The following is a 14,221-nucleotide window of genomic DNA, read 5'->3' on the forward strand; positions in this document are numbered from 1 at the left end:
CCTCTCATTTTCCTTAAATCATCACTGATTTGAGCTTACTGTTTTCTCAACTTAGGCCTAAGAAAATTATGGCCAGTTATTCATTCTCTAATTAACCTAAAAGTGAACTATATTTCATTGCTTGTAGGATGGTATGGGAAATCTGAGAGTCACCAAGAAGGGAATCCGACTTGAAGGTATATCTGAGTTTCTACTTCCATTGTATGTGAAAGAAATTCATTCCCGAAAGGTATGTGATACTGGCTTTGGCTTACTGTAAAAGATAATTTAGAGGTTATGTTTTAGCTTAAAATAGGAGGACAGATACCCCTTATCTCTTCAGTATGCATTTAGTTATTTTAAGCTAAAGACTTATTTGAAGAAATCAAAACAATGAAACAATTGAAAAACCAGTGGAGAAGTTAATTTCAAACTGACAAATTAGAGAGCCATTTCCAATTAAACTGCAGTGTTGCTTTTGTTAGTCTCTAAAATATGCCCTTCTGTTTTCAATGGATGGACCTTAAAAATCCAGTTATATTAATTCCAAAAGGGGCATTTAACATATTTTGAGTAATTTCTGCAAGAACCTTGACTTGAATAAATGATATTAATTCAATGTATTTTACATCTTTTCAGCTTTAACGGACATGCATTTTCTAAAAGTGGTGACAAAAAGTCTTAGTACAAAAATTAACTTTATTTCTGGATGTACATTATTTAAAACCAGTAAGAATATTTATTCTTTCAAATGTATGTGTGTATGTATGTGTGCTATGTGTGTTTTATCACCTAGCAGCATGCTAAAACTCAAAACATTATAGCTTAGACATTGTTCATTTTGGCTTAAGTGTGTTATTTCTCAGAAGGTAGTATCTTTGGTACATCAGAATCTCACTAGACTCTTTCAAATGTAATAGGCTTTCCCCTGGGATATGTGTGTATGTGTGGAAATAAATTTAGTGAAACAGAATAATTAGAAAGATTGTTATATAAAACGTGGAAAGATTACTAACCTTATTTCATAAATATGAAAGTGTATTTTCGACTAGAATGTTTTAATATTAGCAATATTTTAGCAAATGAGTTGCATAGTAAGCCAAAATTTTATAATTTGCTTCGAGGCTATTTTTCCCTTAAATATCAAAGTGAACACAGAACAAAGGATTCTTTTTCATAAAAATTTTAATTAGGATAATTATATTAAGTTTAAATTTTATTTTGTTATGTGTGAACTTGCAGAGCTTCCTAATATACTCTATTGACTGCTACTCTGGGTACTGGAAATTTTTTATTAAGATTACTTTCCGGATTTAGGTCAGAGAATAAATAATACAATAGACACATGTATGAACACCTGACCTTACTGATTAAACTATCAAAACTAATTAAACTTAAAATAAAAAGTTTGGTGTTTTTATTTGATTTGATTGTTAGGAAAACTGAAAAAGTATAGCATGCTTACACATATTAGCATCTTCCCTTTGACTGGAAGTTATCACCACTCTGTTATTTTCTGGTTCCTTCTTGTGTTTCACACCACTAAGCAGTTTCATATTTGAAGAAATGAAAACTCATACTTGGAAATAAAAACAGTACTTAACATAGGACAAAGGTGAGAGTCATCATAGGCGGGAACTTCTTTGAAAGTATATCCTATTGATAAGTCTGGGGACGGCAAGAAAAAAAAAAATTTATCTTCAAAGCCATTTTAGACCAATTTGGAGCAGCTTCCTGGGAGTACAGTTTAGAGAAGGATTGTGAAGCCTGCTGCCAGCAGGAGGGTCATAGAATTTACCTTCCTAGTAGGAACATTTTTGAGAGCAAGCAACAGGTGTAAACGAGGATACTCCTGGGAAACGGGGATGTATGTTGACTCCAACTATGGACCAAATAAGAAAGAATTCACTGATGTTATAGCATTAAAATGGGAGGTGGTGGCACATGGGCTTTCTAACTTTTATCCCTGGGAAAGTTCACAAGCATTTCTTTTTTTTTTTTTTTTTTGCGTTACGCGGGCCTCTCACTGTTGTGGCCTCTCCCGTTGCGGAGCACAGGCTCCAGACGCGCAGGCTCAGCGGCCATGGCTCACGGGCCCAGCTGCTCCACGGCATGTGGGATCTTCCCGGACCGGGGCACGAACCCGTGTCCCCTGCATCGGCAGGCGGACTCTCAACCGCTGTGCCACCAGGGAAGCCTGTTCGCAAGCAATTCTAAAACTCACCGTATTGATGGAAATCTATATGCTCCCTTTCACGTCCCCTGTCCTGTCGCTTCTCCTCTCGTTATCATTTGCCTCTCAGTAACTGCGAAGCATGATACAGCCCAGGCAGGTGGCAGCATGTTCCATCAGCAGTCAGACGGGAGGACTGGTTTGAGAACAGAAAAAGGAGACTCATTTATCCCGTGGAAATGTCTCTACCCACATACCACAAAAAAATAAATATTTAAAATAAAGAGAAATATATCTTTTATAAGCAGTCCCCATTTTAGGATTCTCTTGTCCACGAATGCATGCAGTTGTTTTTTCTCTGCCGTGAAGTTTATTCAGTGTTTCAAAAAGCCAGCCACAATGTTCCTGAGCCTTAGTTTTCTCATTAATAAAGTGAGTTTGGTAGAAACTTACCAAAATACGTGATTCTTAGGTTAAGAAAGAACACAACAAATTCAGTAATACTAGTAGAGATGAGTTTTTACATTATTTTTTTAATTCCACTTAGTCCAGTCTTTCCACACATTTTCATGTATTCAAATGTTTTTATGATAAAATGTCAAAATTCCTGTAGGTAAGATAAAATCTATTAAATTCAACAGGTACTTACAAAGATTCAATTAAGCTGAGAAAAATAGTAGTGTACAAACAATTTTGATTTGTGCAGTTTTTTTTCCTGCAGTTTTGATTTGTGTGTGTGTCTTCCTGCACTAATGCCAGTTGATTGCCTTCTTTCTATTTAGTCAGTATTCCACTCTGAAATAATTTTCTTATTTAAAATTATTTTCTGGTTACATAGGTATTTATTTAATACTATACATGGAAATGTAATACATTTCTATTGGTCAGAAAATGCAGTTGCCCACAGACACACACACCTAGCCTCCTAACTTAATAAACCATGGGCTGTTTCTACCCTACAAGCTAACTGTAGGGTAGTTGGCTGTCTCCACCACCAAATTTCTATAGATATTTGAAATTCTATTATTATCCAATGCAGTTTACTCTCTTATTCATGCTTTAAAAAAAAAAAAACAAACCTTTTTAAGTGGTTGATCATATCAGCACACAGAAAAACATATTCTATGTTTAAAGTATCTTAGAATTCAATGCATCTTCAAAATTAACATTATTTTCAGAGAGTAGGTACTCACTGAACATTTGTGAAGTTAAATATATAGTTTTCTTTAGATACAAAATATTCAAAGAACTTGGAATTTGACCTTGCATATATTATAACGTTCTGAATGGGTCTTTAGTGCATGTGGTCTAACTTTATGTTAAATATTTGAAGTATCAGGAAATTAGGACTTGTAATCACCAGTTTTTTAATGTAATTGAAAAGTTTCTCAAGGTTTCATGAATTCAGAGTGCTCAGGTGGTTAGATTATATTTCACTGATTGTTACCAGAAAAAAATTGCATCCTTAGTTCTCTAGGACTATCTTAAGTATTATCCAACTTCATCTGATATTAGCTGAATACCTCTCTTATTTTTTTCCGTTTAAGGATCCTCAGTTAAGGTGGTACCTCACTATTGCCCCTCATCCCAGCATCCTGCATGACAGATTGATAATTGTGTCAGGGGAATGGCTACCAGATAATTCCAGTTCCTGTAACTCCACAGCAAAACAAAGAAGTCTGCATTTTTTTTAGGATTCCTGTGTTAGCAGAGCTGTGAGCAATGTTCTACCCTCTCTTCACTTCCAGTCATTTCACTTGGCTTCAGAGCTGTGATACTAACTGGGTTCTTGGTTACAATCAGTTTTTCATCTCCTGTTCAATTCTTCTTTATATAATTCAGACACAAAGCCATGGAGACAGGCAAGTTCAGCAAACCTCTTCCCTGGTTACACAACATGATAAATCTCCTGACCCTGTGTCCTTCAGCTACCTTGGCAAATCTCTTCTATGCAGGTTTCTTTCTCCCATGCAAACCAATCATAAATAGATATCTGCAAGCTTCTATAATCTTTTTATTATTATCATTCTTATTATTTCACATTCAGTTGTTTAATACTGATGAACTTTATTATTTACTGTAATGTCTTTATTCAAGTTAAAACACACACAACACACAAATCATCCCAAAATCTTTACACTCAAGAAAAAAACCTGTTAACATATGGTGAACATCATGACAGTTATATAATTATATACTTGCACAAATAAAAAAGATAAATATATAGGGAGACATGTACCTGCTATTTATAATTAGTATATTATACATAATTAAATAGAAGAAACATAAACTGACATAAATTGGAAAGAATTGCTGACCTTTAATATTTTTTTACCACAAAAATTTTTTTTTAACTGTCTTTATGGTTAAGAATAAAAGACAATGAAAACCATTAGGAAGTTGGATGCATTAGCTCCATGTTTTCATTTCAGACGGTGTTCATTAACTCCCTGCAGTGCAATTTGGGGTGATTAGCTTCCCTCCAGTTTGTCTTCACCCCTATTCATTTTCAGGTTTTTCTGATAATTATATGATTTTAACTTTGTCAGCGTTCATAATATTTACATTCTGTTCTGCAAATTTAATTGCCTTGGCACTTTGGTCTTAATTCACAATACAGATGCCTGCCATCCTCACCACCAGTCCTTTTTTTATGGATTCTCCAGGGCTGAGTTCATTATTCAAATCATTCCTTCCTTTCTTGTATTTCATTGTTAATTAGTTTTGTGTGTTTGTTTGCTGATACTTGAAATATTGCATGGGAAAGGTGTCTGACTGTTGTCTTTATTCTTTTCTGGAATGTTATTAACGGTTCATCCCTTCTTTTCCTGTTAGCTCATTGCTCTGTGGAATTCTAGCACTGAATATTGCCATGAAGAGTCTCAGGAAAGTCTGGTATTTTTCTCCTGTTGATGACAGGCACGTTCTACCTGGATGTCTGATACATTTTTGCCATTTCATTTCTTTCATTTCATTAACCTTTTCTATATTATATCATTCAATATCTTTCAGTTATATTTGTTAAGGTTTTCAGAGAAAGCAATAATTCTTAGGTTGGATCTTCTTTGTCCTCCACAGCTATCATAATTTCTTTAATTATTTTAAACTTTGTATGTTTCCTCTGAATACAAGTAAGTTAATAATCTATAGCAGTGGTCCCCAACTGTTTTGGCACCAGAGACCAGTTTTGTGGAAGACAGTTTTTCCACGGACCAGGGTAGCAGGGGGATGGTTTCGGGATGATTCAAGTGCATTACGTTTATTGTGCACTTTATTTCTATTATTATTACACTGTAACATATAATGAAATAATTATACAGATCATCATAATGCTGACAGGAGGCAGAGCTCAGGCGGTAATGTAAGTGATGGAAGAAAGCTTCCTTTCTTCCTTCCTTCCTTTTTTATTTCCTTCATGACCAATAGCCCCCAATACCATAATTTGAATAGTCCATTTTTCCCATCGCTGATTTGTAGTACAACTTTCCTCATATACTACATTCTTAAATGTACATAGATTTATTTATGGCCCCTCTATCTGTTCTATTGATATATTTGGACTAAAACCAAACTGTAACTTTAAGGAACTGTTACAGTAAGTTCTTTTTTATTGCTCTTTTTCAAAACCTTTTGACTATTGTGCATTTTCTCTTCCAAATGAACTTAATAATCAGCTGTCAAGTTTCATAAAAACTCCAATTGGAAACTTAATTATGGTTGCATTTAATTTGAGAAAATTGACATCTTTATAGTTTTGAGATTTTTCTATCTAGAAATATGGCTTCTCTCCTGATTTTTTTTTCTTTTGAAAACTTACTTTGTGTTGCTCAGGAACATTTCTTAACATTCTTTTTCATATAAGCGTTACAAGTTTCTTGTCAATCACTTTATGGTTCATATTGTGTATGGGAATGGGTTTTCCATTCCGTTTTCTCTTCATTTTTGTGCTTGTGGAGAAAAACTGTTCCTTTTGGTGTTGTGAATGTAAGCTGGCCATTTTCTTGAAAGTTTTTCATTTCTATTATATTTCAAATCATTTTTGTGGCTGTTCGACAGATAATGGTTTTTAACACTAGCTAACATTCAGCATAGAGTAAATTTCTGAAGTCCAATTCCTGGCTTCAAATCCTGGCTCTGTTACGTAGCAGTTGTGACTTGTTACCTGATTTTACCTCTCTGTGCCTTACTTTTATCATCTGCAAAAGTTCATAGTAGCCCCTAATATTTTTAGGGACTAGAATGTTATGGTTTTTATTAGAAGACATAAACGAGGTAGAACCTTTACCACAGAGTCCAACACAAGAAACAGTATTGCTTATTATTTTTAATGAAAGCCAAACATTATACTAAATCCTTTGCATATTTTTCATCCTTTGTATATATTTAATCCTCACTATGTGATGAGTCTTATGATCAAAGACAGTATATTTTAAAAGTAGAATATAAGGATTTGATAACACATTGCAAATGGGATGTGAGAATAAGAGAGAATCACATATGTATCAAGGTTTTTTGTTCTGAGCAGTCACTATTAGCCAATTTGGGGCAAAGTAGGGAGTGGGGGAAGATTTTGAGCACAATTTTGGAGCTGATAATTTTGTCTACTAGAAGAGCAGGCATTTCACGTTAACAGGTGGCTATCTGAGTGTAGATTTCATGTTGAGGTATAAGCTTGAGACACAAATTAGAAACATTTTTATATCAATATTAATATCTATATCTATCTATGTATCTAATTTAAATACATGAGATCAGACAAGAATGTCAGGAAGTGTGGATAGAATACTGAATATTCTATCTATAATCACTATAATCCATCAGTCCATTATTGAAGAGTTTGGAAAGAAGTGCAAGAACCAACCAACATAAATTGGAAAGAATTGCTGACTTTTAATATTTTTTTACCACAAAAATGTTTTTTTTTAACTGTCTTTATGGTTAAGAATAAAAGACAATGAAAACCATTAGGAAGTTGGATGCATTAGCTCCATGTTTTCGTTTCAGACTAAGAAGGAGAGATGGCTGAAGTAGTAAGAAAACCAAAAGAGTATGGTGTCCTGAAAGTAAAGAGAAGAAAGTGTTTCCAAGTTGATAGAGTGAAGAACTGTTTCTGATGGGTCAAGTAACATGAAGTCTGAAAATCCATCCATTATTAGCTTGATGATAGTCTAGTCAGAAATCAATGTTTTTTTCCATATTTTTAGATATCTATCAATGTAATTTTTATTATTTCTCTCATTTAATATATTCAGTGGATTCCATGAAAAGATATCTAAATGTCAAAGCAACAACCCTGTGAGGTGAACAGAGCAGATAATTTTATTGCCATTTTGACGATACTTTACCTCAAGACTTAGGTAATTTAAGTGATGTGTCCAAGGTCTGAGGACTCAAAAGTGAGCCAGAACTCACATCTCAAGTCATTGCTTCTTGTTCTATCCAGCTCGTCTTTGCAAAAGTTTCTTCTATAGTTGTCTCTCTGTAAATTGTAGACCTGCTGTTCTAAGTAATTAATGACTGTAAATATTTACAGTCTGACTGCACTAGAAATAATAGGACTTTAAATTCCTCATTTTTTTTATTATTGGAGTATAGTTGATTTACAATGTTGTGTTAGTTTCTGATGTAGAGCAAAATGAGTCAGTTATACATACACATACATCCACTCTTATTTTAGATTCTATTCCATATAGGTCATTACAGAGTTTTGAATAGAGTTCTGTGTGCTATAAGAATAGTAGTTCTTATTAATTATCTATTTTATATATATAGTAGTGTGTATATGTCAATCCCAATTTATCCCTCCCCCCTTTTCCCCCTTGGTAACAATAAATTTGACTCAATTTCTGTTTGTAAATAGCTTCATTTGTACCATTTTTTAAGATTCCACATATAAGTGATATTGTATGATATTTATCTTTCTCTGTCTGACTTACTTCACTCCGTATGATAACCTCTGGGTCCATCCACATCACTGCAAATGGCATTATTTTGTTCCTTTTTATGGCTGAGTAATATTCCATTGTATATATGTACCATATTTTCTTTATCCATTTTTCCATCAGTGGACATTTAGGTTGTTTCCATATCCTGGCTATTGTAAATAGTGTTGCAATGAATATTGGGTTGCATGTATCCTTTCAAATTACGGTCTTCTATGGATATGTGCCCAGGAGTGGAATTGCAGGGTCATATGGTAGCTTTATTTTTAGTTTTTTAAGGAATCTCCATACTGTTCTCCAAGTGGCTGTACCAATTTACGTTCCTCAGTTTTGATGAACTTAAGCTTCTGTTATATTTAACAAACATCTACAAATAATTAATCTGAGCCTCTTTATTGAGGTTATGTGTACATGCTGGTTAAGGAACACTAGTAGTGAATACAGAAAAGATAACACAAATTTGTGCAACAAAGTGCTTTTCAGTGTTTGTAAATTCAGACATCTTTGGTAAAATCCACTCAAAGCTGAGGAAAATATCTAAATACAAGGATAAAAAAGAAATAATTACATACAGTTTTTTAAGTGGTTCATAGATGCCCCTCAACCATGTGTCAACAGATGAAAACACTGAAACCACCTATGTAACTACTCACTATAGTTTAATAATCCTGAACATTAAACTTTGCAATTTACAAAGCATTTTTATACATATTACCTTAATTCATACTGCTGTACAGGAGGAGATATTGTCTTCATTTGCGTATGGCAATTTAGCTGTCTCAAGTTGTGCAAAGAAAAGTCTTAATACTATGACTCAAACCTAAATTCCCCATTCTGATTCATTGCTTTTAAGCAATTCATAAAATTAAAAATTATTCCAGGTAAAAGGAAGAATATATCTTAGGTAACTCTATAGATAGTCTCATTTGACCATTGAAAATTTTTATTTGAAAGGAAAATTAAAACCTTTGAGCTATCAGAAGATACATTTTAAGTACTGATTAAAAATGTGTCTTATTGGGCTTCCCTGGTGGAGCAGTGGTTGAGAGTCCACCTGATGATGCAGGGGACACGGGTTCGTGCCCTGGTCCGGGAAGATCCCACATGCCGCGGAGCGGATAGGCCTGTGAGCCATGGCCGCTAGGCCTGCGCATCCGGAGACTGTGCTCCGCAACGGGAGAGGCCACGACAGTGAGAGGCCCACGTACTGCAAAAAAAAAAAATGTGTCTTATTACTTGTCCAAAATGAAAAAAATTATCTTTCATTACCAAATAAAAAAACTTTTTTAAAACAATTCATCGTATTCTCCAAAGTAATTTTTTTACATATTCTCCAGGAAATCCATATTTCTATTTCTGTGTATGGTGTTCTGGGCTAGACCCACAGAAGAAAGAATGTGAATAATTTGAACACAATGAATCTTGTTTAAAAATAAGACAAAAAAATAGCATGGTAGGAAATCCTCATTAAGCTAGGACACGGTTTGATGTTGCTAAATATATAAGTGTAGGTGAGCTTGGTTATAGAAATGCAGTAATCCATGGAGTTAAAAAAATGTAGGAGGTTCTAAAAGGAATTCTACTTACCATATATTTTTTCCAGAGATGATACTATTGTCCTCTCACAGGTGTTATCTCTCACACACTGCAGAAGCCTTACAAAGACATGAAGATTCCCTCCTTACCTCAAATGTAGTTGTTTTTATAAACAAACACATAAACCAATTACCTGTAGTGTCCCAACTTGTTCTCTACCAAACACACACACACACACAGACACACACACAGACACACACACACACGTACACACTTAGCCCTACACTTATTTCTTCCTCCAGAAAAGATGTGAGATAACGAGATAGCAAACCTAGAACAAAAGGGAAGCACATTATTTTTTATTTTGTAGTTCCTTGTCCTTAGAGGTCAGGCCTGAGAACTGAGTATGGGAACAATCTTAGTGACAATATTTTTACTTTCAGTTGGGCCTTCCATACTAAATAACTCTCCATGGGTCAAGTTTGTATGCTTCCATATGAAAGCATATGAGCTGTACTTTGAAGAATGATTGAGATTTTGATTCTGAATTAGATAATTTGTGAGCAAGAAAATAGTTTATAGAAGACATAGTTTTTTTCAGGAAAAAGGGAGTAGAACAATTTGGTTTGATTGAGGAGTCCTGTGAGGTAACTGTCTCAAACCCAGGCAGGCGTACTCCTGTGGGTGTTTCAAGACTATCCATGGGGAACTGATGCATGGAGATCTGTTTCCTGAGTCTCAAGTTTCAAATGCACTTGTTCCTAAATTTGATCTGCCCAAGAATGACCCTGTAGCTGCTACTTCTCTTTCTTCCAACTTCTCTACCATTACCACGTCCATTTTTTTTCTTTTTTTTTTTTTTTTCCTCACTGTTGTGGCCTCTCCCGTTGCAGAGCACAGGCTCCGGATGCGCAGGCTCAGTGGCCATGGCTCACGGGCCCAGCCGCTCCGCTGCATGTGGGATCTTCCCAGACTGGGGCACGAACCCGTGTCCCCTGCATCGGCCGGCAGACTCTCAACCACTGAGCCACCAGGGAAACCCCGTCCATTATTTTTCAGAAGTAACAGATAACTGTCATCAATCCTTTGTTTTTACATTAAAAAATATATTGCTCAGGACATAAAAAGTTGAAAATGAGGGATGAGTGGTTGGCTAAACAAAGTGGGAGTATGAGGACACATTACACCTGAATTAAAAGTAAAAAGATAGATAGATAGATTGATAGGTAGGCAGATAGATGTAAAAAAGTAGAGAGAAGAAAGTACTAGTCACTAGATAAGAACAATTGAAGGAGAAGCCTATCCATCCAGGTTATATGGATGGCAAAATCCTCTGTCTTAGAATTATAAATCAAAAATAAGTTAGTTATCATGGGATAATATTAATGAATTTATTTGAAATGAAACATTCAAATATTTTTCTGATAGAGAGTAAGGCTGGGTTTACTGATGAATTAGGTTATATGGCAAACATGTTCTGTCATTTGGATAAGCTCAATGCAGGGCTCCACAAAGTTGGAGCATTCTACAAAATATATTTAAAATACATATATAATATGTGGGGTTAGCTATTTTATCCCTTGCAAAAAATAAACTTTTGAAACCAAAAATATTTCAAATATCAGCTTAAAAATATACAAGGACATATAGTTTAAAAAAATATTTTAGGAAATGAGTGAGCAAAAAATATTTGACGAACATGGATATAAAGGAGCAGAGAAACATTGATTTGGAATGCACCTTAGGGCTTCACACATGCAGGGTGTGAATGCTAAGGAATTTGGAATTTATCCTCAAGGCAATGAAACTCTAAAGTGCCTGTGTTATCTTATATTTGCTTAGTTTACTGTATTTCAAATTAATGAAATGCAGTTTTTTGCAAATAACAAAAGCTCTCCACTCTTTCCCCTTATTTTGGGTTACTGCATTTTAATGTGTTAGATAATCATTCTTTTAATATTTCTAAGAGTGATAGAAATTTTATTAAAAAGCACTATACTGAGTCACAGATAAATACATAATGTTTTAAATAGAAGTATTCAGTATCTTAATACTAAAATTTGTTACTCAGTTATTACAAATTAAATATTGTTTTTAGCTGGATTGATGGTTTATAAATGATTTGTAGATATGGGACTGTTCCATCAAATAAAATATTACCGAAAACTAAAAGCAGGATAAAGCAAACAGACATAGAGGCTGCCTGATCTGTGATAGGAATCTGTAAAACCTTTCATACTCTTGCCTTCTAGCTTGAAAAACACTGGTTTTGACCAATATCATCTTTAGTCTTGCCCTACACTTTACTCATTGTACTCTCTGTAGAGCTATCATAATAAAATTCAATCACAAATATTAATACTATAACTACTTTACTGTCCATATTTTATCATAGTAAGCTTCCTCATCACTGTAAAAGCTCGTAATTTATTATAGTCATGATTTTGCATTTTCACATACTTCCACCACCCTTCTCTGATTTTTCTTTGACTTGAATTAATAAAAAAAAAAAAGGAAAGGTTTAGGGTATAATCTCTTCTTGTTAATTTTCCATCTCCATAGCAATTGAAATCTCTTTTGAAGTAATAAGCAGCCTCCTATAAATCAGAATTTGCTTTAAATAAGCACATCTGTGGCAAAATATATAATCTTTATCACAAACTATGAAGACACATCAAGATCCTGAAATTCGTGAAAAGAAATAAGAAATTAAGGAAAAAAATTAAAAAAATAAAAAGAAATTAAGAAAAGAAATAAAAAACTACATTCAATATAATTTTGGTTTTATGATTTTATCATTGCTAAGCAACATTTTCATTACAGTGAATCCATACGTTGCCTTTGATCACCTTGCTTTTTAGAAACTTGAGAGATTTATATCCTGCAGATTTATTGAATTCGTTGATTAGTTCCAACAGTTTTTCAGCTGATTCTGTAGTATTTTCTATATGTAGCTTCAACTCTTGTTCTGTACCCTATGGATGATTCAGTTATATCCATAAGATTTCTGTTTCCGGGGGCTTAGGTCCTCTGGCTCCCAGTATCTGTCACCATTTAATTGTTTTCCCCTGTATGACATGAAAGTTCTTTCCTTTGCCATGACATCTACCCAAATATGGATCTCTGGCATTTCCTAGATTTTCCTACTTTTTAAACTCTCTATAACATGCACACATATTCACACATAATTCTTTCTTCTGTAAAGACTTCACTAATGTCTTAAGGAGATGGAGTGTTTACATTGTGGTATGCAAACCATTTTCAAGGAAATGTTAGACATCCTATTATTTAAATGTATTTTGTCATATTGCTGAGTCCTTCTTGTTCTCCTGTCCATCCTCTTTTTCTCTTTCCCTCCCTCTCAAAAGCAACCACCAAAAAATTCTTTCATCTATGAGAATAATTTATGTGTTTCTCTATAAGAAAGGAAAATAGTTGGAAAAATGCCCATCATTTTGTTAAGAGAATTTAGATAAGATAATGGAATTAAACATAAAGACAGGAAACAATTTGAACTTAGTTACCTTTGTGTTTTTAAAATTATTACAACATGCATATATCACAGGACAACAATTTTAATGCAATTCAGGGCCCTAGTTTTAACACTGTTCCTCAGAGCCAAAAAGCATCTTGTAATTAATTATCCTTAGTTACAAAACTAAAGAAGAAAGAGTCTTCTTTGCTAAGTAAAGTTTAGGTCAACCTCTGTAATTTAGGAAAGGAGAAGAAAAGGAGAGAGAAAATGAAAATCTAGGAAGAATTAGAGGTATTTTTTCAGATTCTGTAAAAAACCATGCAGCAGAAAAAGATTCAGATTTTATTTTCATGGATTTAAGGTGTGCAAATAAAGGTTCCGAACTGCTAAAACTTACTTTGTTCCGCTGAACTGTTTCTTTGGCACTGACACCAGTCTGAAGCTGAATTACATGTTTCTAGTCTTCAACTAGGTTACAAATTATTAATCTTAAAATTTGAATGAATAGGAAATAAGGAAAGAGACAGTAAGAGGAATAGTTAATTAAATGCCATATTTTTTGTGTCCCATATTCACTACTTCCACTCCTACTTATGCTCTAGTTGTGAATAGTAAAGTAAGTCATTTTAGCAGTGTTCTTTTATTTCCCTGATAAAGTATTTGTTAAATTCATGAATTTTCTCTTTTTCTTATTTCATGAAATGCCAATTACTGAAAATATTCCCCTTCAATATATTTTAGGTGTAATTAGTAACTATTTGCCATTTCATTTCTTTCTAGAAAGTATTTGAGAAGTGAATTATTAAAACAAGCTGCTATAAAGCTGCATCGTCTTTTTGTCTTTTATCCTCTGTACGTGTGGAAGATAAAAAAGCAATTTAATACCTGTTTGTTTGTTTTACTTTTCTTCTATTCTTTTTCTAAGTTTAATTTTGATCTGATACTGCAAATTGCCTTACTTTTATTGTATCCTGAAGTAGGAAAAGAGGAATTTAACATAATTTATGCAAATGCCTTCACTTACTGCTTTTTTTAAAAAATCAGCACCAGTGTAATACCATGCCATTCTTGTCCTCTTCATCTATCTATGATTTGCAATAAGCATGCCATGTTGTA

At 33.9% G+C, this 14,221-nt stretch overlaps 1 protein-coding gene across 3 annotated transcripts in view; it reads left to right on the top strand.

Moving 5' to 3' along the window:
* SGCZ (sarcoglycan zeta) overlaps window positions 1–14,221 on the top strand; it is a 908,802-nt gene that overhangs the window by 752,112 nt on the left and 142,469 nt on the right. For 2 of the 3 annotated variants that reach the window (XM_027122721.1, XM_027122723.1), the window contains one exon: window positions 128–229. The exons of the other annotated variant lie outside the window; for it this stretch is intronic. In XM_027122721.1, the coding sequence (XP_026978522.1) occupies window positions 128–229 (102 nt within the window). The remainder of the gene's footprint in view (window positions 1–127; window positions 230–14,221) is intronic. 3 annotated transcript variants of the gene reach the window in all.

This window comes from Aethalodelphis obliquidens, unplaced genomic scaffold (assembly GCF_003676395.1).
Source record: "Aethalodelphis obliquidens isolate GAN/ISIS:26980383/991018 unplaced genomic scaffold, ASM367639v1 scaffold25, whole genome shotgun sequence".
NCBI lineage: Eukaryota > Metazoa > Chordata > Mammalia > Artiodactyla > Delphinidae > Aethalodelphis > Aethalodelphis obliquidens.